Source organism: Fusarium oxysporum, chromosome V (genome assembly GCF_013085055.1).
Source record: "Fusarium oxysporum Fo47 chromosome V, complete sequence".
In the NCBI taxonomy this organism is placed as follows: domain Eukaryota; kingdom Fungi; phylum Ascomycota; class Sordariomycetes; order Hypocreales; family Nectriaceae; genus Fusarium; species Fusarium oxysporum.
In genome coordinates, this window is record NC_072844.1 from 420,672 (window position 1) to 444,510 (window position 23,839).

Below are 23,839 nucleotides of genomic sequence, written 5' to 3' on the forward strand. Positions count from 1 at the left end.
CACTGTGACCTAATGCAGGGGCCGTTGGTCTCTACGTGAGCTTAGCTTTATTTAAACCTTGTTGATACCTCAGCGACTTAAATCAAAGCAGCGCATTAATAATGACACCTAAATGCTTTTATCACAGTTGTGCAAACCTTATTAGTCAACCGCCACGTGCTCCCGGCATTGTTGTGACACGGAAACATTTAAACAACCTGGCCTGCTCTGACCTCTCCACTTTTGCTTTTCCATCGCATGCCACGCTTGCTACAAGCCGGATATCTTGGTGTTTTACTTTGGTTTCTTCCATCCTCCCTCCCAACTAACACTTAGAACAAAGCCATGATGTTTCACACATTCCGGCAGTTTGGCTTCATCTTTGCGATCTCGATTGTCAGTAGTCTTACCGCCATAACGTTGGTATCTTACGCGCGAGACCAAAGATCATGCGACGACTTTGATGCTCCTGGAGTTGCGTTTGCCTTGACTCTTGACTATTGGTAAGTCCGTCAACCCTGGAAAAACCCTCTGTTGACAGTAAACTAAGTCAAAATCTTACGTAGAACTGCGGCTATCTTCTTCGAGTATGGCCCATCTACGGCTGTCGCGAGAGTCGAAGGCACCCCAGCTTACAAGGACTTCATGCTACGACAAAACGCGACCTGACAACGACAGACAACTCAAGAAGTTTACATAAACCAGTATCTAAGCTATGGGGGATCTAGGAAAGACTCTGGAAGCGGTCAAAAACTGTGCAAGACGTCGACAAAGCCGCTGTTGAGCCGCTCCTGAGAAGGTTGAAGGGAGCAGTGGAGTCATATCTCGGTAACTCTATATGTTTCGTCAACGCCGTTTTATCAGGACAAGAAATGAAGCATTGATTCCACGCCAGTATTGTTGCCGAAGCAATTCGTCAGATCGGACTTACACAACCTTCTAATGGAAGAGCAACCGTTCCTCGTTTTGCTCTTGTTGGCAATGGGTTGGAGAATTTTAGTCAGCCTGAGAGTCTTGTCCTTGCCATTGACAATAGCCAATACGGCTTCCACCTCGAGATCATCTACCAGGATGAAGGCATAACAGACATGGTTCGTGGCAACTATCATCCTTATGCTGGAAATGGAATTCTACTGAAAGGGCGTTTTCGTTCCAACAAGCGCTCGAGGATATTATCAGACAACCTTTCGCATGCAACCCAGGGGGGCAAAGATGTCGCAGAATATCGAGGATGTTATAATCTATGGATTGGAACCCCCACTTTTACAAGACTCTTGAGGCAACTCTAGACTCCCGACTCGTTCTAGGTGCACCCCAAAGTCAAACGGTTTACTCTCCTGCTCTAGGGCTTGATCAAGCTACGTTTAAGAACCTCAACGATCCTTTCCCTACCATCAGAAAGAGAGCTCAGTTTGGGTGTTGCTGGAAATCTGGAGGGAGGGGCTGTCCAAGGGTATGGGGAGACGAGATATATATCTAGAAGGGGCTAATAAGAGTTCTATTAGTAAAGTTCCTAGCATAGCTATAATAAGGTATCAGAAAGATATTAATTATTACTGCTATTAAGTTATTGTTAGTAATTATAATTAGATTTATAAAATAAAAAAAATTAATTTTTAATTTTAAAATTAAATTTAATAAGTTATTTCTTGCCTCTAAACCCCTTTGGTAAATCCTTTTATTATTATTCAATTATTATATAAATTACCCTGAATTTTATAACTACTTCTTTTATTTTACCCTGGAAGTATAATCTGCTTATATTAGAACTATTACATATGGTCTAACTAAAATAGTGCGGCACTAATTGTGCTGGTTAATGCGTTCACATAATCGTAATCATCGTCGCGCAATGACGTCGATGTTGACACCAAGATCTCAGAAGAGTAAGTCATCACGCGACACAACCATATGATTATTAGCTCACTTAAAAATCCGCAAACTTAAATATCCAAGCATTTTCATGCTTGGACCCCCAACTAAGATTTTATTCTGGCTTATCTCCTACCAAGAAAATGTGGGCGTACGTTCAGCGTCGTCAGATCGCCAACCAGGTGACATTAGACCACCAAAAGGACATCGAATCAGCCGAACACTTCAGACCGTCTCTTCTAAAGCGCTCTTTTTCACCTCCAAGCAACACAAGAACCTCTGAAGAAGGAAGCCAACAGGAGTCTAGCGAGAGTCGCTTTCAAGTCCAAAGCGCAGGCGAGGATGATCCCCTGAACCCATTGAACTGGTCGCGATCAGGCAGAGCAAAAAACGTCTTCATTATCTGCTTCCTTGTCTTCACGCAATGCTGGGCAGGCTCTGCCATATCTATGGGGAACTTAATGGCTAGTGAAGAATTCCACGTAAGCCAAGTCGCCGAGAATCTCTCTACAGCCATGTTTCTGTTTGGAGTCGGTACTGGAGCTCTGTTTGCTGGACCCATATCCGAAACAATTGGAAGGAATCCAACATATTTGGTCGCGACAGCTTTGTATCTGTGCTTCGTTCTTGGATCGACAATGACGCCTACGTTTGGTGGGCAAGTCGTTTGTCGATTCTTGGTGGGCTTATCGGCTAGCGCAACGTTAACCATCAATGGGGCGAGTGTGAATGACCAGTTCAGGCCAGTCAAGAGAGCATTAGTGTTTCCGATTGTTGCTTGGGCAAATGTGGCATGTAAGCCAATCTCTTCTGAGATCGAAACCGAATTGTTAACATCGTCATAGCTCCCGTTATTGCGCCAATAGCAGGTGGCTGGATTGTCTCCAACCCAAACCTTGGTTGGCGTTGGACAGAATGGATAACTCTGATAATATCTGGAGCTGCCTTTATTGTAGCCTTGTTCTTCCTCCCAGAGACATATTTTCCTTTGATTCTGTCATGGAAGGCAAAGGAGCTTCGTCGCATTACGGGAGATCAGCGATACACTTCGCAACACGAGCAGAAGCATTCATTCTGGAAGCAACTGAGACAAACCCTTCCACTACCGGCAACATTTTTCCTCAGTGAACCGGTCATTATTGTACTGGGCCTCTACCTCATTTTGCTTTACATTCTTCTCTTTAGCTTTCTCTCAGGCTTTGACTATATCTTCAAACACACATACGGACTCGAGCCTGGATACCAAGGCTCCTGCTTCGCAGCCATTGCAGCGGGAGCAACTGCTTTCGTCCTCTGTGGGCCTGGACTCTACGAGTGGGCAAGACAACATACAGAACGAGTCAAAGGAGCTTCCATCCAGCCCGAGTTCAGGCTCTGGCCCGCCATCGTCACAGCTCCATTCCTTCCCATCTCACTATTCTGGCTGGGTTGGACGAACTATTCCGGCATCTCCATCTGGAGCGGACTCGGAGCTTGTTTTCTGTTCGGCATTGTGTTGACGTCTATTTATGTCAGTAGCTATGAGTACGTCACTGATAGCTACGGAGAACACTCTGCTATCGCACTGGGCAGTATTACTATGTCACGGTACCTTATTGCTGGTGGAATGGTCATGGCTGCGCGGCCTATGTATGAAGGTATTGGTGTTCACTGGACCATGACGCTTCTAGGGTGCATTGCAATGTTGCTTACGCCAGCGCCGATTCTGTTCTGGAAGTACGGTCCTCAGCTAAGGCGCAGAAGTCCATACGCCACTACTGATGTATAAGGCTGTTGTCGTCTTATAGCCTTCCAATTTATGTACAATAGCAGCAGAAGAACTGTAGATTGCAAAAGAGTCTTTCCTCGACATTATACAAGTGTCTTCATATCAGGTATTATTGCTTAGCAAAGCTTAGAGTCAGATAAGCGCAATTCATGCAAGTCGCTACTGAATTAAACCAATTGGTTCATAAAATGGTCTAATTATATACAGTCTTAGTAGAGGCGAATTAACTTGAGTGCAAATTATATAACAATCAAGGTGATCCGATGGTCTGTATGCTTATGTAGATGTAGGAAGGGAAATAGTTACCGATTAACGGAACAAGCACACGTTCCACTGGCACGTGGGCTTATTCGTAAGTACAAAGGATCCAATCAATCCAAACAAGAGAATTGTTTTTCTATAACTTACGCCCTTGTGGCTTTCTAATAGCGGCGTTGTAGATACGAGAGAAGGTAAAGATTATAAAAGACAAGAATGAGAAAACACCTTTGACATTAATTAGCAAATTATCATGCTTGATTATACGGAGATAATTTATTGAACGAACTGAGTTTAGTGCCTCTGAGGCTATACAGGATACACAGACGATAGACACCGCAGATACACGATCTGATGAAACGGAGTCTCTATCAGAGATACCTCCGCTACCAGAGGGACTGTCGATACCGGAGGATGACCCCCAGGTCGACTCTAACTCTAGCCACACCAGCGATTATTTCATCGATCAGTCCGAGGAGGGCTTTATGCAATTGCTCAAGAATGGATCTCCGCAGTATATCGATGCGTACAGAGTATCTAGCGAGCAACGCTATTTCGAATTGCGTGTTGCTTTCAAAGAGAGTACTGAACAACGTAGTGGACAACTTGTCCATTACTGGATTCCAGAGGCCACGGTTCAAAAGTTTGACAATGCTGCTGTTTGCACTTACTGGCACGCCCGTCTGGGAGCCGACGGAGGGCCAGTAGGGCGCCCTTACGATGAAGTTGATCCCCAAGTTCTCAAGATCGTTGGATATAAGGACAGGAGTCAAGGAGACTTTTGGGTTCAAATTGTCGGAGATCCTGTCTTACATCCCGATCTCATACCTACGATTGAAGACTGGTCAGAGGACCCAAAGGAACCAGAATCTAAGGCCTTGTTCCGATATAGGCCTACCTATATGACCGTTGCTGAAGTACAAGACAAATGGCCCCGCCAGTACCAGCAATGGATGAACGGTACAAAGTGTCAAGAGAATCGCAAGGCTCTCCAAGTACTTTATGGTCACCGAGAAAACCCAAATCACAAGCGATTTGAGGTCTCAAGGCTCGGTTTCAATTGGGCTCCGACATGGTGTGACGAGAGAGTTGTCCATAATTCGCACCCTTTTGCTCTTACTACTTTAAGAGCGATCCAAAAGTGCGAACAGGGGAGAATAATACGTCACTGATTCCACCCAGAATTTTCAAAATTGTGCGATGGCGTCGGGGTGAAGACGGACAACTCTGTTTTGTCTACCAAAAAATAGGAGAATCTGAGCTTGAGGATGACTTAGAGGAGAGAGATCTAAAAGGTATAGAGAAACTTGATAAGAAGATGCTTAGTATATATAGAAAGAAAAATAGGTTATAGGTATCTTAATAATATAAATTTTAATTTAGACTTTTAAACTCTGATTATTATAATATAGCTAATTCTTTTATAGCTTAAAGAGATAACTTATATGTAATACGCTGTTGCTGGTTGGCGTCGGTGTGTTTTATGGTTTGGCAAAGTAGTTAACGAATGTTAGGTTGCCTAGCTTAATCTTTCCCAGATCAATAGGAGTGCTGATGAGCACAAGTGGCAACGGCATTTTAAATAATAATAATAATGCAATCTTATCGATACTGGTACTAGCATTGAGAACTGGTAACAAACAAAAGTGTTTATTGTAGGAAGCAGATTCTATGGTGCAGCCCTTCACGGAATCCTCTCAGACATTGTGTTTCAGCTGCGGGGTTGCGCGGCATGTTCATGCCGATCATAGAGTCCAGCCCTTTGCCACTGGGCTATACAGCCTTTATGACTCGCCAACATCGTGGTATGTGTCTCGTAAGAGGCGTAAGGCTATTGAATCTAGTGGAACGTGGCGGACCGAGAATGTTATGGCTTTTAACAAGTGAATGCGTTAGAAATGCCGTCTTTCAGTCAATCAAGTACTACTTTAAAACCTTACATCCACGGCCTGCACTTGCTGACGGTATATCCTCGAGACCCTGGTGAAACAGCACTCTAGCTTTCTTAAGAATACACTTTATAACCTTCCGGAATGCCTCTAGTCAGTCTTGCAGATCTTGCGTACGCCGGTAGAGATGCCTATGCCTGTTTTCAAGATGACGAAGATGTTGACACGCTCAGTCAGGCGATTGGATTCCTTCGAATCGTCAACAATCATATTCAATTACCATTTGTACTCGCTGACCTGGGCTTGTACTTACATGACAGATATGGACTAGCTGGGAATTCATCTGATCTTGATGAGGCTATCATTTTCGAGAGTGAATCTCTCGCTCGCATTGACCCTGATCACTCCGATCGGGCACGGATTCTCAACAACCTGGGCCAATTCTATAGCTCACGGTTCGAGTCAACCTCAATCCCAAGTGATCTACAGGAAGCCATCGACCAGGCCCATCTCGCCGTGATGGAGGCAGTCAAGCATGAGGACGAGATGGCACCTGAGTACTTGGACAATCTTCTGGAACTTGTTGCCACGCAGACAAGCCATTATGCTAGTGAGAATGATTCAACTAAAACTTTCGACAAGATCGAAGAACTCTTGGAGATTGGACGAAACATAACAAAGGCCAGACACTACGATCAGATTGCAAATCTCTACTATATCAAGTCCGAATTCACATCTCAGCTATCCGAATTACTCAAGGCCATCTCGCATGCTGAGAGTGCACTAGATGCAACTAAAGACCCAAGCTACCGGGCTATTAGACTGACAAACCTTGCCAACTATCAGCTTACATTGTACGAGAGAGGCTTTCAAGGAGATATCCTACAAGATGCCATCCACAATACGAGAGAGGCGGTCGAGCTCGCTAGTCACGGCATAGACAATGCCTTGGTCGAAAGGATGGCACTTGCAAGCGCGCTTCACCACAATTACGATTGGAGCGGTCATCCGGATGATCTCAATGAGGCGATTAAGATAGGTCTACAAGTCGTCAATGCAACTGAACCTGAAGGTACAGGCTGGGTGGACAGAATGCAGAACTTTGCAATCTTTGTCAGAACGGGATTCAAGGCTGACGGTGCCATTGATAATCTGACTGTTGCCATCGACCTGCTTCAGCAGGCAATGAATAACGAAAGCCTTCCCATCGAAACTCGACGCGATTCTGCGGCGATAGCGTTGGACTTGCTAGCCGACAAATACCAGTCTACTAGATCAGACCAGGACTTTGGCCTTGCACTAAATGCTTATAACACTTCAATGGTTCCACAGTCCGAGGAATGTGCTGCCCCTGAGATGATTTGGAAGCGACAATCGCGCGCAACAGGAACAATCTCCACACTCTTTAGGAAGAGATTCGAATTTTCAAAGGATCCCCAAGATATTGGTACTTCTGTTATTTTGGCACGGAAATTCCTCCCAGTTGCGGATTCTCTGAATGATGATGGTTGTGCAAGTGCCTTGGCACTTGCCCTATGGACCAACTTCCGAGCCCGTGGCGGGATGGAGAAGCTTGATGAAGCCGTCGACTTGGCAACGAGGATTGCGCAACACCGATCGCCTGGAGGTGCAGATTCCGTTGGTGGGCTGTCAAACTTGAGCGGGATCTGTCAAACGAGATACGATGCCACAGGTAATGAGGCGGATCTGCAGACGTGTCTCGACTCAGCCCTCAAGGCATTGAGTGCCATGATGCCAAATACCAATGTAACCCTTCGAATTGCATTGTTGCTATCGGCAAGTTCGGCATATATATCCAAGGCAGAGAGGTATGGAGATCTGGAGAATGTACAGCTCGCTGTCAGATACGCATCAGAGGCGAAGGACTTGGCTGAGGATAGAATGTTGGACGTGGATGTCTCGGCGTCACTGGACTTGTCCTTGTCCCAGGCTCTTGCTCTCCGCTACCATCGCCTCCAAGCTCTTGAAGATCTTGCCGAGGCCGTGGAGACTCTCCAGCATGCCAGAGTCACAGCTTCAGAGCATCTTCTATTTCCGACTGTGCTGAATAATCTAGGTGAGACACTGAGACTCCAATTTTCGAGAACGAGAAATGCAGAGTGTCTCATCGATGCTATTGGTGCCCTGGAAGAGGCCCTTTTAATGGCATCAGCCAAAGACCCGGCAAAGGCAATGTATCAAAGCAACATCTCACTGAGCCTGTACGATCTCTTCGAAGTCACCAAGGAATCCGAGACACTGGATAGCTCTATAGAGTCTAGTGAGATTGCTATCCAAGAGACAAACATAGGGAATACACAGCTTCCGGAGAGGCTAAATGTCAATGGGAGCTTGTATGCCGCTAGGTTTGAGCTCAGCAACGAGGATTCGGACATGACCAAAGCGATCAGCCAGACACAGGCTGCCATAGACACATCGCCAACCGATAACCCCCAATGCGCAAATTATTACAACAATCTGGGGGGATATCTGATGAGGCGCAGCTTGGCCCGAGAGGCCAAGGACAAGGAGACCTCTCAAAGATCAAAAGAAGATATGGAAGCCTCACATGAAGCCTACAAGCATCTGCTTCATATGTCCGGCGCCACTCCCCTACAGAGGGTCCTAGCAGGCTACAGCGCCTCGTCGATAGCATTCAACCACGGAGATTTGAAAGGCGCACAGGAAATGATGCACAAGGCAATCGAGATGCTTCCCAAGATAAGCCCACTTGCACTTGACCGCTCAGACCAGGAATACGCTTTGAGTGGTATATCAGGACTTTCATCTTATGCTACGTCCATTGCCCTGGAGGCTGGTTGTGACGCTTCGCATGTTCTTCAGTTGCAAGAGGCTGGATGTGGAATAATCGCGAGTCTTACCATCTCAGCTCGTAACGACGTCAGCGATCTGGAGGCCCAGGCTCCTGAAATTTCAGCTGAATATAAGAAATGCAGAGACTTGCTTTCATCACAAGCCCCGGTGTCATCACTAATTAGTGAAAGGGCAGATTCTAGGGGACCTCACGGAATGGATAGATATGAGCTGAACAAAACACTGGACAAGCTAGAAGAAAAGATTCGACGAGAAGTTCCAGGCTTCGCCAACTTTCAACAACCTCCATCGACTGAAGACTTGAAGAAATTGGCAAGCAAAGGGCCTGTTGTATCCTTCAACGTCAGCCACATCAGAAGTGATGCATTCATCATCAGTCAGACGGACATCATATCTATCCCACTGCCTGATCTGAAGGAGGAAGATCTCACAAACAACGCAAAGCTGTTTTTGGAGGAACCTATGATCACGAAAGGTAGCCTAAGGACAAAGAATACGAGAAACACATCACTGTTGGGTGTTCTGAAATGGTTATGGAATGTGGCAGTGAATCCCGTCCTAGAAGCACTGGGAATTCATCAGTCGCCGGCAGATAAGAAGCTACCCCGAATCTGGTGGACTGCGAGTGGCCTGATGGCGCTGATGCCTATCCACGCCGCTGGAGATCACACTTCAGAAGCCGCCCCGAACATATTTAATTTCGTCATTCCGTCCTATACCACGACACTGAGAGCCCTCGTCTATGCCCGCGAGAATAAATGGAGACCACTCCGAGGCACAGATTGTGAATTTGCCTTTATCGCCTCACCAAACAACGCTAGATCAAAAGCTCCTTTGACAGTGGAGGAATCTGCTCGCGAGCTCGATGATGCTGTACGACAGCACTGTAGAACGAAGGTGCTCGTGGGACCTACAAAACCTGAGACCCTTGGTATTCTTGAATCGTGCAACGCGGTGTACTTCGGATGCCACGGTGAATCAACGTCAACCCAACCCTGTAAGAGCTATCTCCAACTCGGCACCGATGCTGAATCGCACTTGACCATCCAAGAGATTCAAGGCTCGCGGCATCAGAAAGCGCAGCTTGCGTACCTGTCTGCATGCTCCACTGCAAACGTGTCAGCTAGGGATCTTGTTGATGAAGTAGTCCATATCGCTGGAGCCTTTTCGTTGCTGGGGTTTCGGCAGGTCGTTGGCACGTTCTGGCAGGCTAAGAACACGGCGGCTAGGGTGGTAGCTAAGCGGTTTTATGAGGAGCTGATGCTTGGGGACGGTAGCGATGAGGATTGTGTTGCGAGGGCTTATTATACGGCGGTTATGGAGCTGAGGGGAAGTAATGTTCGGGATCCGTTGGTTTGGGCTACTTTCGCTCACTTCGGGGCCTGATTGCAAATTGTTGATTCAACGCAACTATGCTTTCAACTGCATCTATAGGAAGATCTATACTCGTCTAGGAACATCTAATACCGCGACTACTAATCCATAATACGTAATTCCATCCCCGTTTACTTAGTATGAGCCTCAAGATTCAGGAGATCTTGCTTGGCGCCAGTGTACTGAACCTTCTTCATCCATTCCTCAACACTCTTGACACGGTCCGGAACGACCCTATCCAGAAACTCAAAGTCCCTCTGAATCAATCCCGAATTGTCACTGGGACTCGCCTTATAAAGGTTCCACCAGTTCTTGAAGTTCTCGCCATACGTCATAAGCAACCCACTATCGTCCTTGACAGATTGGAAGCCAATTTTGGTATCTGAGCCTTGTGGCAGGGTCTTCCACGCGACGGAGTTCCAAATATCAATGGGGACGTTGACGAAGCGACTTGTTTTTCTGCTGACCTTCTCAGAAGCTTTAGCAATTTGATCACCAGTCGCGAGAACAGTTGCAATGCCAAAGTCCAAGCGATTCGATTCCTGAGGATGCCTGAGAGCCCAATCAACGTATTTGCCAAAGTCGTCGAGGTGGATGAATGGGATTGAACCATTGTCGAGAGGGAGTTGGAAAATGAGTGAGCCGTCCTGTTCGACAGCAGGTGACATGACTGCAGAGAGGAGTTCCATGTATGGGCCCGATCTGATAATGGTCCACTGCATTTTCACGTCTTTCTGTGCATGGATCCAATCTGTAAGGATGTGTTAGTAATCGTCTTGTGGCAGTATGGATGTTGGGGGGCAGCTTACCTTGAATTCTAGCCTTGCCTTGATAATGGCCAACATAGAGATCAGTATCATAGTTAGTCTTGGGCCCAACAGAATCAAGACCACTGTAGATGAAATGCTTAACCCCGGCCCTAGCAGACAACTCGAAGAGTCGAATTCCCCAATAAATCTCAGCTTGTTCTCCAAGTGCGAATCCATCAGTGTTGACCAGAACGTAATCAACATCCGAGGCAGCTGCAAGAAACGCTTTGGTGTCATAGCCAGTAGCTGCGTCACTGACAGCGATCTTCACGTTGGGCAGAGCGGCTAACTCGACAGCCTTGGGAGACGTAGCACTGCGGGTGAAGGCTGTGATGTTGTATTGTCCGGTGCTGGCGAGGTGACGAAGAATGGCGCCGCCTTGAGCTCCAGTGGCACCGACGATGAGAATTGACTTCATTATGATAAGAGGGTTTGAAGATTGTAGTGAAGAGATGTTTGCGATGATATGCTTTTTGTTGTAGCTTGAATGTGATAATGAACAGATAGTGTTCCTGCAGAAAACGAAGAAACACTCAGTTTAAATACTATTTCAATCACTATTACTTGTATCGTATAGCTACTATCTGTTGTGAAGCTTTATAAGCGTTCTGCTCACTAATATTCTGTTTAGTGATCAGCTTGCAGCAGCCGTGTACCCTTCAAGCTTAATTGGCGATGGCGATCCCCGCACTAAAACCCCGAAATGACCGCAGTATTTACCGCACTTCTCAAAACCACCAATATCAAGCCCGCATTCTTCTTAGTCATCCACCTCATCACAGTAAAGTACCGCTGTAGTACCGCAACATGCGCCGACGTGTCTGCTTACTCTCCATAGTCCGCACATTACGTTGAGACAATCAGTCCCGGGATTATCCATGACGTTGACACCGTTACAACCAGCAGTCAGAGCTCGCGTCTCTTGTTTTCATTGTCGTGACAGTAAGCGACGCTGTGACAAATCATTACCTGCTTGTCAGCTCTGTCGTCGGAAAAGCCTAGAATGCCGCTATCCCCAACGCCGCGGTCAGAAGGCCGCTTCACCGATTGAGAATACAGTCAATATTGCAGACGTTGCAGCAACCAGTATTTCTGATACCATTTATCATGGCACAATTCAGCCAGAAAGGGTGCAAGATCTGGTCAACGCCAGGGCCATTCGCTTTCTGGCTCCGGACCTCTTTCGCGATCTCCATCTTCAACTGCCACGTATGGAGTGGGATATGCCTGTTGAGATTGAAGCCCAACTCGGAGGCCGTCAGCAGATGCAAGAGACGACAAAGGCATTCCTCCAACTGACAAGATCATGGATGCCTATAGTCAATGGGAAGCGTCACCTAGCTACCGTGTTAAATCCGCTGGTCCCGCACCGTCGTCCGACGGCACTCATGGCTTTATGCATGAAGTTATGCTGCCTTCCGGTTGGCAAAGTTGAGGAGAAGCGTGTGCTATACGACCTCGTGAAAAAGTTCTATGCGGAGGTTGAGAGACAAGAGGATTCCTGCATCCAAGTCATGCAGTCGGCAGTCTTCATTGCTGTGTTTGAGATGGGCGATGCAATTTTCCCGGCTGCTTACTTGACTGTCGGGGCCTTGGCAAGATACGGTATGGCTATGGGAATGGATAAGATCAACCAGGATGTGATGGGTAAGGACTGTGATGCAGCCGCAGGCGCATCGTGGGCGGATATCGAGGAAATGAGGAGGGTTTGGTGGGGGGCATTGATCCTTGACCGGTATGTCAATTGCTACAAACTTACATCGCCGTCTTGTGCTAATATGATGCACGAAGCCTGCTCAATGTGTCTCAACCTTCTCGTGGCTTAATCACGGCTGATCCCTCATTCGAGGAGTTCCTCCCTGCTGACGATGAGTTCTTTTACAACCAAGTATAAATACCTTTCCCCTATGCAAGAAATCTTAGAACCTCTATCCTAAATGATAAAAGGATCTAGGCAAACTTAGTGTAAGCTTAGGAGGCCTTAGATCATTTATATTTATCACCTAGGATAAAGTTCCTAGGTTTTCTTGCCCTTCCTTACTTTCCTAGCCCGACTAACTAGATATCTCATTAACAGTCGTCTTCACCCGAACACGCCACTCGCATATCTGAGGGGTTTACCTTCAAGATGGGATCCTTCGCAAGGCTATGTCAAGCCACTCACCTCATCAGCAAATCTCTCGCATTCTGCCGCGGTGCCTCTAATGGCAGCGACGAAGTTCCACAGAATAGTCCGCCTGAGGAAGTGGGACAGCTCTGCCGTACACTCGAGTCCCTAGTCCGTGTGAACGAACTAGAAGTGACAAGCCGCCAACTAGCGTTCTGTAGTCAAAGCTCTGTTTCATACATGTGAGTCACCTCCAACCCTTTCAGAGGATCGGAACACTGACTTTGACGAGTGGGATTCTGCTACTGCAGCGGCACTATTGGCGACGCGCTGGCCACGAGTTGGAACATGATTCGACGCCTAATATCTTCCCGGAAACGATTTCAGCGCTCGAAACTCTGGATCGCATCTCGACGACCCTACGCGAAGGCGGCTACGATCTATGGCAACACCTTGAAGACGGGCGATGTTCTCTCTTCCTGGTTGAACTAGTCTATCAAGGCATGCTGGTTCTGTTACGAATGGGTAAAGTATGGCTTGCAGAGGACGTACAGAGGAAGAAGGAATCGCTAGGCTGGCTTATCTCGCACATGGGGAAGCGGTGGCCACTCGTCGGTAAGATCATTATCCAGATACTTTATTCCTTGACTAATACCGCCAAAGCCGTGTATAAGCGTACCTTGGAGGCTAGGGAGAGTATACTGGCTGTTGAAGATGCTTTGACGTAGGATATATAACCGTACAAACAACTTCTACAGACGAGGTGTCTGCTTAGAACACATATGCAATAAAACTCTCTTCGCTGGCTTCCGTTATGCTAAGATGCAAATCTCCGTATCCTACAGCTTCGGTGCAATCCCCTTCGACACAGACTTATAAGTCTGCTCAAATCGCTCTCTCGTATCCCTGATACAATCATGCTCATAGATCATCTTCTGTACCTCCGGACTAACCCATCTATCTGGTACAGGTGCAGTCCCAGTCTTCGCAGCAGCAGCAAACTGACGATCTCGTTCTTCCCTAGCATTTCCAGCACCCAAGTGCAAAGCCTGGGCAGATTGAACCGCCAAATCTACCAACGTCGAAGTACGTGGTTTCCTCAAAAGCTCGTATACCTTCAAGGTTGTTTCAATAGCCTCGCGGTCTGAGCCGTCGCCTGGCATTAAGCTCAATGCCTCAGCGAGTGTTGCTGCGTCTTCGATTGCCATTGCAGCGCCTTGTGAGAGGTGGGGTAGTGTTGGGTGGCACGCATCGCCGAGGAGGGTTACTGCGCCACAAGTCCAAGTGTCGAGGGGCTTATGACAGCGAAGCCGCCACTCGACAACGTCGTCCCCAGGAACAAGGTCAAGAAGCTGTTGAACAATGGGGTTGAAGTCTTCAAAGACCTGCTTCATGGCTTTTTTGCTTCCCTTGTTGGTCCATGTAGCGTTGGTAGCGCCGGCGAAGTTGACATCAGGTTGAACTGAAGCAATGTTGAAGATGGAGTGGTTGTGGATGGGATAGGCGATGATGTGTCGATTTTCGCCTATCCATCTCCGAACAGTGTTGCTGTTCAGCATGTACATCAGGTAAGGATGTGGTTCCAACAGTTCTCGGGGCAGGAGAATTCTGTAGGCCGCTGTCCCGGTCTCAAGAATGTCTGCTGCCAAGTTTAGGTGAGCAAGTATTGACTCTCTAACCTTGGACTTAATCCCATCAGCGCCAATAAGAACATCCGTCTCAACAATCTGCGGTTTCCCATTCTCATCCTTAACAATAAACTTGACCTTCCCCGGTCCAAAGTCCTCGACATACTGTAACGTCTTCTTAAAATGAAACTTGACCGCCGGCTCCGTCTTCGCAGCATCATAGATCCCCTCAGCCAGCGAAGCACGATGACCCGCATAGTGGGGATACTCATACTTATCCCCTATTTCAGTCATGGGAACGCGCACAAGAAGTTTATTTGACGCGCCATCGTGGATGACGACTTCCTCAACTTGTGTGGCTTCATCTTTGATGGAGGATTTGGCCCAGACGCCGAGTTGGTCGAGGAGGCGAATCATGTTGGGGGCCATCTGGATGCCGGCGCCGACGAAGCCGAGGGCGGGTGCGTCTTCGTAGACATGGATGTTTGTGAAGCCTTTCTTGGCGAACGCCAAGGCAGCAGCCAACCCTCCCATTCCTGGATGAAGAGTTAGTTATCATTGGATATTGGTTGTGTCATTGAACGGGATCATACCTGCTCCAATGATGGAGACTCTGAGATCTGTCTTGTTGGTCATCTTGATATGCTGCGAGATGAGAGTATGGGGAATGAAGTTTATCGTTTGTTGAGTGTCTTTAGTCAAAACGCAATTTGATTAATTCTCTCATGCCTTTTTATCTTCAAAATTATAATCACCCCAATCCTCGCTCGCTTTAGTTTTCGCATCGTCAAGAAATGATGGCTCAAAACCTCGGTAGACATATCGGCCGTCCCACATCGGAACCCCGCCGAGCGATCAAAGTCGGCAATTGCCCTGTAATTAGGTGTGTATATCAAATTACGACTGAAACTCAGCCCAATACCGAATCAAGAATGGCTCATTTCTGCTTTCAACGAGATACATGATATCACATGCAGGGGTTCAGGGTAGTCTCCCCGCATTCTGTCAAAAAGCCAAACTCTATCCCCACACAGAAAATCGAGGACCCCACAAGCGCTAGCAAACCCCACAAAGGTAAGGCATCGGCAGTTTAAGTCAGTCCAAGTCCCGACTATTCCGTTGATAAGGTATAATAGTAAAACAGGACCAAGCTCCCTGCATGAACTCGATAACTATCGCCACAGGGGCAGTACTACTCTGTTTCATCTCACCTTATTCTACACTAAAAAACCTCGGTTAGGTGATAGTCATGGCTCAGCCGAATACTTTATCGCCCGCTAAAGTCGAACTTGAGGATGATCCTCATCGTGCTGCGCTGGAGGATAATCCCACTACGCAGCCGAAAACGGGAGCCCGAGTATGGATTGCAATCTTTGTAAGAAAACCCCTGTGATCATATAATCTCGGAACCGGAACTGACTGATACCGATCAACAGTCAATGGCATTATCCTTCGGACCAGCTGTTGGTCTTCCGTTTGTCTGCGTTGCTAGTATTGTTGTGCAGATCACGAATGAACTTGGCGATGCGAGCCAACTGCCGTGGGTCGTAGGAGCATGGTCTCTCTCAACGGCCTGCTCTTTCTCCCTCGGTGGTCCCTTCAGCGATATCTTCGGCCGCCGAAGTATCATCCTTGCAGGCCAAATCATTGTCTTAATCGGCAACATTGTGGGAGGAACCGCTCAGAACACTCAAAGCATAATTGCAGCCGAGACTCTCGTGGGTCTTGGAGCTGGTTTTGTGTTTGTGGCGTATGCAGGTGTACCTGAAATGCTTCCTAACAAATGGCGGTCTCTCGGCTTAGGCATTCTTGAGGGAGGAATTGCTCTTCCTTGGTAAATTTGAACCTGCCTCAGTATTCGTGTTAAACTGACTCGGAATCACAGGGCTGTGGTAAGCGTTCTTCTCGCCAATGCTATGTACAAGTACGCTACGTGGCGATGGCTCTTCTACCTCGCCATCATCGTCCAGGCCATATCCCTGGCCGGTACAGCCTTGTTCTACTGGCCAACGACTCACCCCCAGGGAGATTTCGAGAAATCACGCTGGACTCAGTTCCGTGAGATCGACTGGATTGGGCTTGGCCTGTTCACAGCCGGACTCGCTGTGTTCTTGATTGGCCTGACCTGGGGCGGCACTGCTTCCCACCCTTGGAAGAGTGCCAGTACAATCGTACCCATTGTTCTCGGACTATTTACCATCGTCGCTGCTTTCATCTATGACTTCTTCTTCGCCAAAGCTCCCATGTTCCCTCTCAAGCTCTTCTCTACGATCCGCGGCTTCCTTCTTGTCATCGTTGTTTTGTTCATTTCGGGAATGAACTACAATTCCCTTTCTGCTCTGCTGCCCCAAGGCTCTCTTTACATGTTCACCACTGACGGAATCGAGATTGGCGTTCTCGCCCTACCAAATACTCTGATGCAAGGCGTCTGCGGTTTCCTGGTCCCTCTTTTCTCTCACAAGATTGGTCATATCAAATGGCAATTTGTCGCCGGCACAGCATTCCAGGCTATCTTCATCGGCGCCAGTGCTGCAACCGTCAACCCGAACCATAAACTCGCCTGGGCATTTGTACCAGCCTTTGGTGTTCCCATGTTCGTTCTTTGCACCATCTTGGGATATTCAATCGCTAGTCTACATGTGCCCCATTCTCACCTGGGTCTCGCCATGGGTCTTCTTGGAACCTTCCGGTCAGCCGGCGGTGCGGTCGGAAATGCCATCTTCAACACAATCTTCCAGGACAAGTTCAAGACCTATTCTGGTGAAGAGATCGCTCGTGCTGCCCTACAAAGTGGCCTCAATGCGACTGATCTGGGACTCATCATCCCGGGAACGATTCAGCACAACCTCGGTGTCCCTGGTGCCCTCGACGCCGTACCCGGTATGACTCCGGAAATCCAGGATGTCCTTCGCCATGCAGTCAGAGAGGCATATGGCCGCGCGTTTCAGTTTGTGTTTTACATCACTATTGCATTTTCAACTATTGCCGTGATTTGCGCCCTATTCGTGGAGGACCCAACTGCTTTCATGACAAATCATGTTCAGTCTGCTATGGTAGGTCGAGGTCACAGCGGTGTCGTTGATGGAGCTGCCCCAGTCACAATTTCAGATGATAAGCCCACTGAGAGCCATGATGAGAAGAGTGATGGTAATACTGCAGGCGGAGTGAAGATGGCTTGATATATGAGTTAAAGAGGTTGTAAGCGTGCTCATATTATTAGCTCTAGACCGCGCGATTTTGGAGCTTCCGTAACAGTTGTTGTCACACATCATTCATTGGTGTGTAGTTACCTTACTTCAGTAGTAGAACCGGTTCAATATGGACAGATAACTGACATTAATAATTTAATATTGGTTCTGTGATTATGCCGCCATACCTATCTAAGAAGGTGGTAAATGTCACCGTTGTTGGTCGGGCTCTCATAAATTCAAAAGGCCCTTCTCTACTGTGTTCCCTGCAGCAATAATTCCGTTGCGCCCATCAGGAATTGATTCTGTTGGTCGCCGGAGGAGATAAGCCATATTGCGCAATTCTATGATCTGACTGACCCACTCTGGCGACTATTTTTACCATCTCGTATCTGCATAGCTAGTATGTAGATGTCTTAGGAGCAATCAAATTTCCCTGCTTCATATAAACCAAGAATAAACCCCTCAGAGTCCATTCCTTTATATCTTAAGCCGATAGTAAGATACTACCAGTCGTCACTTCGAGGACTCCCAAGTCCCTGACACAATCTTCTGCTCGCACGCCCGCACTATGAACAACAGCGCCACAATTGACCTGGTCTCATGTTTTCTCAGCACGATCTTTTCTTTCCTGTTCCTGTCGCGCATATGGTGGCTTCGAAGGGTGGATAACAAGACTATCCCAGGATATTACGGCCCCTCATCGCTGGTATATCCTCTCCGAACTTGAGCGCCAATATGACACTGACACTTTATACTTTTCAGACGACAGTTGGCCTGCTTCTTGTGATAAGAACTTCTTCTTTGGCAACAAATATCCCGCCGAAGGAGGGCCACCAATTTGCAGCGTCAATTGCTTCCTTCACCGCCACTACGCTTCTCGGTCCCCTCCTATACATGGAACATATGCGATCTGTCAGGCCAGCCGATCTCACCGTCATCTTTCTACTCGTATCTTTGGCATGTGATGCAGCTAATGCATTACAAGAAGGTCTCGATACATGGATCTTGCCCGCAACGCAGCTTGCTCTGAAGCTTCTTCTAGTCGCCACAGAAAGCCGAAGTAAACAGGGCCTTCTGAAAAGCCCCTACGACTCCCAGGCTCCAGAGCAGCTCGCCGGAATTCTAAGCCGAACTTTCTTCTGGTGGATAAACCCCATTCTGGCCCTGGGAAACCGGATAATGCTGTCTGGAGATGATCTTCCTCTAATAGATGAACAACTTTCATCGAAGCAGCTCCGGCATCGTGGTTTGAAGGCGTGGGACAAAAGAGCCAGACCGGTGACTAAGATCACCCTACCCATGTGCCTCGCTAAGAGCATGGTATCTCATTTTTTTGCACCAGTCATCCCTCGACTGTGCCTTATCTTCTTTCGTTACGCGCAGCCAGCTCTCATTAGCTCTACGGTTCACATGCTGGGGAGCCGATCTAACGGAAGTAGGTATATGCTAATCATAAAAGCCGCTGCTGTCTACTTCGGTTTAGCGGTATGGTTTAGTTACCTCCCTAAGAGTTATTACTGACTAGACGAAGGCGTTTGAAGCAGTTTACCACCATCGGTTGAACCGACTCAGCATCATGATGAAAGGGACACTTGTAGGGCTTATCAATAACGCAGCTCTGCGTCAGCCGTCAAGCAGCTACAACGATGGCATAGCCCTCACTTTAATCAGTACAGACACAGAGAGCGTGATGAGTTTCGCGAGTATGTTCCACGAAACTTGGGCACATATCCTTGAGGTCATAATCGGGATGGCAATGTTGGCTCGGCAAATCCGCTGGGCCGCCCCAGTACCTCTAGTGATTATCTTCTGTGAGATCTCCAGTTCAAGTACCGTTTTTCTATGTGTAGCTAATGGTTCTCTGTTCTAAAGTGTGCTCTAGAATGAGTCGGTACCTGGCCAGAAATTTGCAAAGCAAGCAGAAAGCCTGGAATGAAGCAACTCAGAGCCGAATCTCCCTGACGGCATCTACGCTCTCATCAATGAAAGTGATGAAGATGCTTGGGCTTTCTAGAGAGACCGAGGTTTTGCTTCAGAAACTCCGAGCCCAAGAATTGGAGATGGCGAAGAAAGTGCGGTGGATGATGGTCGCGTATAACGCCAGTGGTGTGTTTTCATAATGATTACTTTGACAATTCTACCTCGGCTAACCACGATAGCGAATGCACTCGGAATCTTCTCTCCTATACTGACTTTTGTCTTATTTGTGATGTATGCCAACCTGCGTGGGTCGACTCTCGATGCCGAGACTGCATTCACGACCACAGCGCTTCTTGGACTTGTGACACATCCAGCAAACATGGTCATGACTATTGTGCCTCGTGCCATTGGCTCTTTGGCCGCCTTTGAAAGAATCAAGGACTATCTTGTTCAGCCTAGTAGAGCTGATCCGAGACGCTTATTACAGTCCAACATGAAAGACGAGGACTCCTCACTAGCTATCCGCTTTGAAGCTGTCACTGTTCAGTCCCGTTCATCGTCCCGTGCGGTTCTCGAAAACTTCAATTTCACCGCCAATAAAGGCTCAATAACCATATGCGCTGGAGCAGTTGGAAGCGGAAAGACAGTCCTCGCCCAGTGCATTCTAGGCGAAATCCCAGCTTCAAGCGGGACAATCTCCGTATCCTCAAAGCGAATCGCTTACTGCGAACAATCGCCCTGGTTACCGAGTGGAACTCTGAAAGACGCGGTTTGTGGCTTCGGAAAGTTTGAGCCTGGCTGGTATAGGCATGTTGTCAAGCTTTGCTGCCTCGACGAGGATATTTTAACCATGCCGCTCGGGGACAACACTCTCATTGGCAGCCAGGGTCTGAAGCTTTCTGGAGGACAAAGACAGCGCCTGGTAAATACCCAGTTCTATCTCTATCTGTGAAGCTTTACGGTGCTAACTTTTCATCAGGCACTCGCCCGCGCTATATATGCTCGGTGCGAAATTGTGCTTCTTGACGACAGCTTCTCTGCTCTAGACCACAAGACAGAAAGACAGGTCGTTTCTAATCTTGTAGGAATCCAAGGCCACTTCCGTAAGACAGGAATTACAGTCATATTAATTGCCAACTCCTGTGAGTGCTCAGCAATGTTTCTCGGGACGTCTCGATGCTCGTAATCTTTAGCTAAACACTTTGACCTGGCGGACTCGTTGATCGTCCTAGAGAAGGGAAGAATTACATACCAAGGATCACCAAACGAAATAAATGTAGAAGCGGCACATTTACGTCAGACGCATGTCAACGCTGCAGTCGTTGAAGCCAACCCTGATCTTGTCGAAAAGAACAAGATAATACAGAGCCAAGCTCTCGAGGTGACTGAGGCTATGGCTGATTTGGTTAGATCAACAGGAGATTTCTCACTATATGGTAATGTTACAACTTGAACGGTGTGAAGGTTACTGACTGTTGTAGGATATTACCTGAGAGCTGTGCACCCGCGGAACTTCTTCCTCCTACTCACTTGCACAGCTTCGTATTCATTCTTCGTGACCTTTCCACAGTATTGGCTGCAGAAGTGGACGGAATCACCAGGCTCACAGACGAAATTCTATATCGGAGGATACCTCATCCTTTCACTCCTAGCCTGGGCAGCCACAAATGGATCAATGTGGCAAGTCGTCAATCCCATTTCCAAACAAGTATCTCGCTAACAAGTTGTGCATAGGTCTACACATATGTTGATTGCGCCAAGATCGGGGGCTGAGCTTCATCGACGGTTACTCACAACTATCTTTGGGTTTGTACAGCAAGCTTTTGAGGGCCGAACTAACAGGTTACAGTGCTCCCTTGTCGTTCTTCTCAATGACAGAGACGGGTTCATTACTGAATCGGTGACTTGCACCATTTACCTTCCCTACTGCTAATTGGCTGATGATTGTCCAGGTTCAGTGAAGACATGCAACTTGTTGACAAGAGCCTACCTCCAGCGATCCTCTCTCTTTCAAACCGTCGGTATCCCAAAAGCTTTGGAAACTCTACAAGTGATGATGATTATTCTGACTGATCACAGAGGTCTTCAAGTTACTAGTGCAGGCCACGCTGCTTTTCAGCGCCCAAAAGCTGCTAACTGCCACGTTGCCAATCTGCGTGCTGGTAGTCTATGTTGTGCAGCGGGTGTATCTGCGAACGTCTCGACAGCTTCGTCTTCTTCAGCTGGAATCCCAGTCTGCTGTCTACTCAAGCTTCCTTGAGTCCGTAAGTACCAGTTGAAGTTGCTCTATCTCATGAGCTGGGGCTGACTGTCCCACTCATTCACAGATTGAGGGTGTTGTCAGCATACGATCATTCGGGTGGGTGAAGCAGGCAGAGAACTCTAATATGGCCTGTCTCGATAAGTCCCAGAAACCAGCTTACATCCTTCTTTGCCTGCAACTCTGGCTCAACATTGTCCTCGACTTAGTTATCGCTGCCATGGCAGTGATTCTTATCACTTTGGCAGTCTTTCTGGAGAGCAGCACAACAGCTGGCCAGATCGGCATGTCGCTGAACATCGTACTTGTTGCTAACTCGACGCTTTTAGCACTTGTCATATCTTGGACGAATTTGGAGATATCTCTCGGTGCTATGTAAGTCCAGGTACAGAGTTTTATCAGACTGACTATAATGCTCTCCCTGTCCTCATGAAGCTATGTTTTTGCTTACTAAATCACTGTTGCAGATCACGTTTGAAGACATTGGAAGCAGATGTCGAAGAGGAAGAACAGCCGTCATTGGGAACGATAGTCCCTGACACCTGGCCTTCACGTGGAGCGGTTGAGGTCCGTGAGCTGACGGTCTTTTATGATGAGTCACACGCGCCTGCTTTGAAGGACATTAACCTATCCGTTGCTCCGGGTCAGTATCTCGTGGTCTGCGGCAGAACTGGCAGGTAAGTCCACTTTGTGGCTCCACCCCATCATTCTGTTGATAAGTGGCCTTTTTTAGTGGGAAAAGTACTCTCCTCCTCGCCTTGCTCCGTCTTCTCAACACCCAATCAGGTTCTATCGAAGTGGATGGTATCAACTTGAGCCAGGTTTCACTGTCCGCTATACGAGAGCAATGCTTTATCACCGTTACGCAAGATTTATTTCTGCTTGCCCAGGCTAGCCTACGGTTCAACTTGGACGTAAGTAAACATTCGCGCTTGAAACCTGCGGCGGGAACTTTCATTAACGAATTACTTCTATTCTCCTGTCTATAGCCCTCAGAGTCTCTTCCCGACATTGTCATCATTAAGGCACTTGAACGAACTGGGCTGGGGGGGCATTTCGACACTAATCAGCAAGAAAAGCTGGTAGACATCCTAGACGAGCCTCTCAGTTCGTTGCCTCACATGTCAACCGGCCAAACTCAGCTATTTGCCTTGACCAGAGCTGTCCTCCGCGTAGAGTACTCTTCAGCGACACGAGTCAAACCAATTTTGCTTCTGGATGAGGCGACATCATCAGTTGACGGGGTAACAGAATCTGTCATGCGGGACGTCATCAAGGAGATCTTTACGGATAATGGCCATACTGTGATCGAGATTACCCATCGGTTGTCCGGTTTCGAGGATATCGCTAGGGGAGGGGACAGTGGAGAGGTGAAAGTAGTTCTTCTTTCGCAGGGGGGGATTCAGAGACAGGGAAGAATGGAGGATATGCTGGATTTTGGGAAGAGACCTTAGATAGGCATACAAGAACGGAACATCGATTCGTTATCTGGTCAATCAAACGCTCATGCCCTGCTAGTCGATAAGTTGATATCATGGCCATCAACAAGAGCCACCCGTTAGAATGCACCGTCTATAACAATGGCAATGAGAAAGTGCGAAAGCCGGCTCAACAGCATCGACGATATGTCGCAGGATCAGACGCAAATCACATGGTAGCAGTGACATCAACAGCTCTAAGTTTGCAAGTTATTAAGGCATGATGCTTCATGATAATGACCGTCGTCTCCAAACAGCTGCCCTTTTTATACAATGCATCCCTCAATGTCATTTGCATTCCAGAAAAGGAAACAAAAGTGTCCAAGAATGCCGCGATACCGCTTGCGGCACTGATTGTCGTAGGTGCTGTAGGGTCTAGAACCAGTAGCATGGCCCTTCATTATCGTGGGCTCGACCAGCCTATTTGAGCATAGCTCGATCGCCCAGCCGGGAGCCGATGCCTGCTTGTTT

At 47.7% G+C, this 23,839-nt stretch overlaps 7 protein-coding genes across 7 annotated transcripts; 5 read left to right on the forward strand and 2 right to left on the reverse strand.

Annotated features, from left to right (window-relative positions):
* Nucleotides 1–1,831: 1,831 nt before the first annotated feature.
* Nucleotides 1,832–3,496, forward strand: FOBCDRAFT_113325 (major facilitator superfamily domain-containing protein; the record flags this gene model as incomplete). Its single annotated transcript, XM_031183203.3, has 3 exons — nucleotides 1,832–1,865; nucleotides 1,936–2,646; nucleotides 2,697–3,496. Coding segments are annotated over 3 exons (1,545 nt in total), but the record flags the coding sequence as incomplete, so codon positions are not given.
* Nucleotides 3,497–5,910: 2,414 nt separating this feature from the next.
* FOBCDRAFT_201142 (CHAT domain-containing protein) lies at nucleotides 5,911–9,987 on the forward strand (the record flags this gene model as incomplete). The annotated part of the gene is made up of 1 exon (XM_054704469.1): nucleotides 5,911–9,987. One exon carries the CDS (start codon nucleotides 5,911–5,913, stop codon nucleotides 9,985–9,987), a length of 4,077 nt encoding a protein of 1,358 aa, XP_054560444.1.
* A 119-nt stretch (nucleotides 9,988–10,106) lies between these two features.
* Nucleotides 10,107–11,202, reverse strand: FOBCDRAFT_201143 (uncharacterized protein; the record flags this gene model as incomplete). The annotated part of the gene is made up of 2 exons (XM_054704470.1): nucleotides 10,107–10,726; nucleotides 10,785–11,202. 2 exons carry the CDS (start codon nucleotides 11,200–11,202, stop codon nucleotides 10,107–10,109), a joined length of 1,038 nt encoding a protein of 345 aa, XP_054560445.1.
* Nucleotides 11,203–11,629: 427 nt separating this feature from the next.
* FOBCDRAFT_222393 (uncharacterized protein) lies at nucleotides 11,630–13,710 on the forward strand. The gene is made up of 5 exons (XM_059609609.1): nucleotides 11,630–12,519; nucleotides 12,576–12,672; nucleotides 12,862–13,133; nucleotides 13,184–13,506; nucleotides 13,555–13,710. Exons 1-5 carry the CDS (start codon nucleotides 11,663–11,665, stop codon nucleotides 13,617–13,619), a joined length of 1,614 nt encoding a protein of 537 aa, XP_059464834.1. The 5' UTR covers nucleotides 11,630–11,662; the 3' UTR covers nucleotides 13,620–13,710.
* Nucleotides 13,711–13,730: 20 nt separating this feature from the next.
* FOBCDRAFT_182063 (uncharacterized protein) lies at nucleotides 13,731–15,155 on the reverse strand (the record flags this gene model as incomplete). The annotated part of the gene is made up of 2 exons (XM_031183206.2): nucleotides 13,731–15,055; nucleotides 15,113–15,155. 2 exons carry the CDS (start codon nucleotides 15,153–15,155, stop codon nucleotides 13,731–13,733), a joined length of 1,368 nt encoding a protein of 455 aa, XP_031038848.2.
* Nucleotides 15,156–15,768: 613 nt separating this feature from the next.
* FOBCDRAFT_273594 (fungal trichothecene efflux pump) lies at nucleotides 15,769–17,698 on the forward strand (the record flags this gene model as incomplete). The annotated part of the gene is made up of 3 exons (XM_059611482.1): nucleotides 15,769–15,894; nucleotides 15,956–16,353; nucleotides 16,405–17,698. The coding sequence occupies 3 exons, from the start codon at nucleotides 15,769–15,771 to the stop codon at nucleotides 17,696–17,698; spliced, it is 1,818 nt and encodes a 605-aa protein (XP_059467165.1).
* A 747-nt stretch (nucleotides 17,699–18,445) lies between these two features.
* FOBCDRAFT_134341 (P-loop containing nucleoside triphosphate hydrolase protein) lies at nucleotides 18,446–23,344 on the forward strand (the record flags this gene model as incomplete). The annotated part of the gene is made up of 11 exons (XM_059607922.1): nucleotides 18,446–19,149; nucleotides 19,327–19,413; nucleotides 19,593–19,816; nucleotides 19,870–20,552; nucleotides 20,610–20,733; nucleotides 20,911–21,066; nucleotides 21,710–21,894; nucleotides 21,958–22,265; nucleotides 22,358–22,567; nucleotides 22,633–22,804; nucleotides 22,880–23,344. The coding sequence occupies 11 exons, from the start codon at nucleotides 18,446–18,448 to the stop codon at nucleotides 23,342–23,344; spliced, it is 3,318 nt and encodes a 1,105-aa protein (XP_059467166.1).
* Nucleotides 23,345–23,839: the final 495 nt, after the last annotated feature.

What these genes read in the sequence shown, in the direction of transcription:
- FOBCDRAFT_222393 (XM_059609609.1), top strand. Translation starts at nt 11,663, where the DNA reads ATGACGTTGACACCGTTACAACCAGCAGTCAGAGCTCGCGTCTCTTGT. An exon ending in GGGGCATTGATCCTTGACCG is followed by an intron (nt 12,520 to 12,575) that starts GTATGTCAATTG and finishes TGATGCACGAAG; the next exon opens with CCTGCTCAATGTGTCTCAAC. An exon ending in ATGAGTTCTTTTACAACCAA is followed by an intron (nt 12,673 to 12,861) that starts GTATAAATACCT and finishes TCTCATTAACAG; the next exon opens with TCGTCTTCACCCGAACACGC.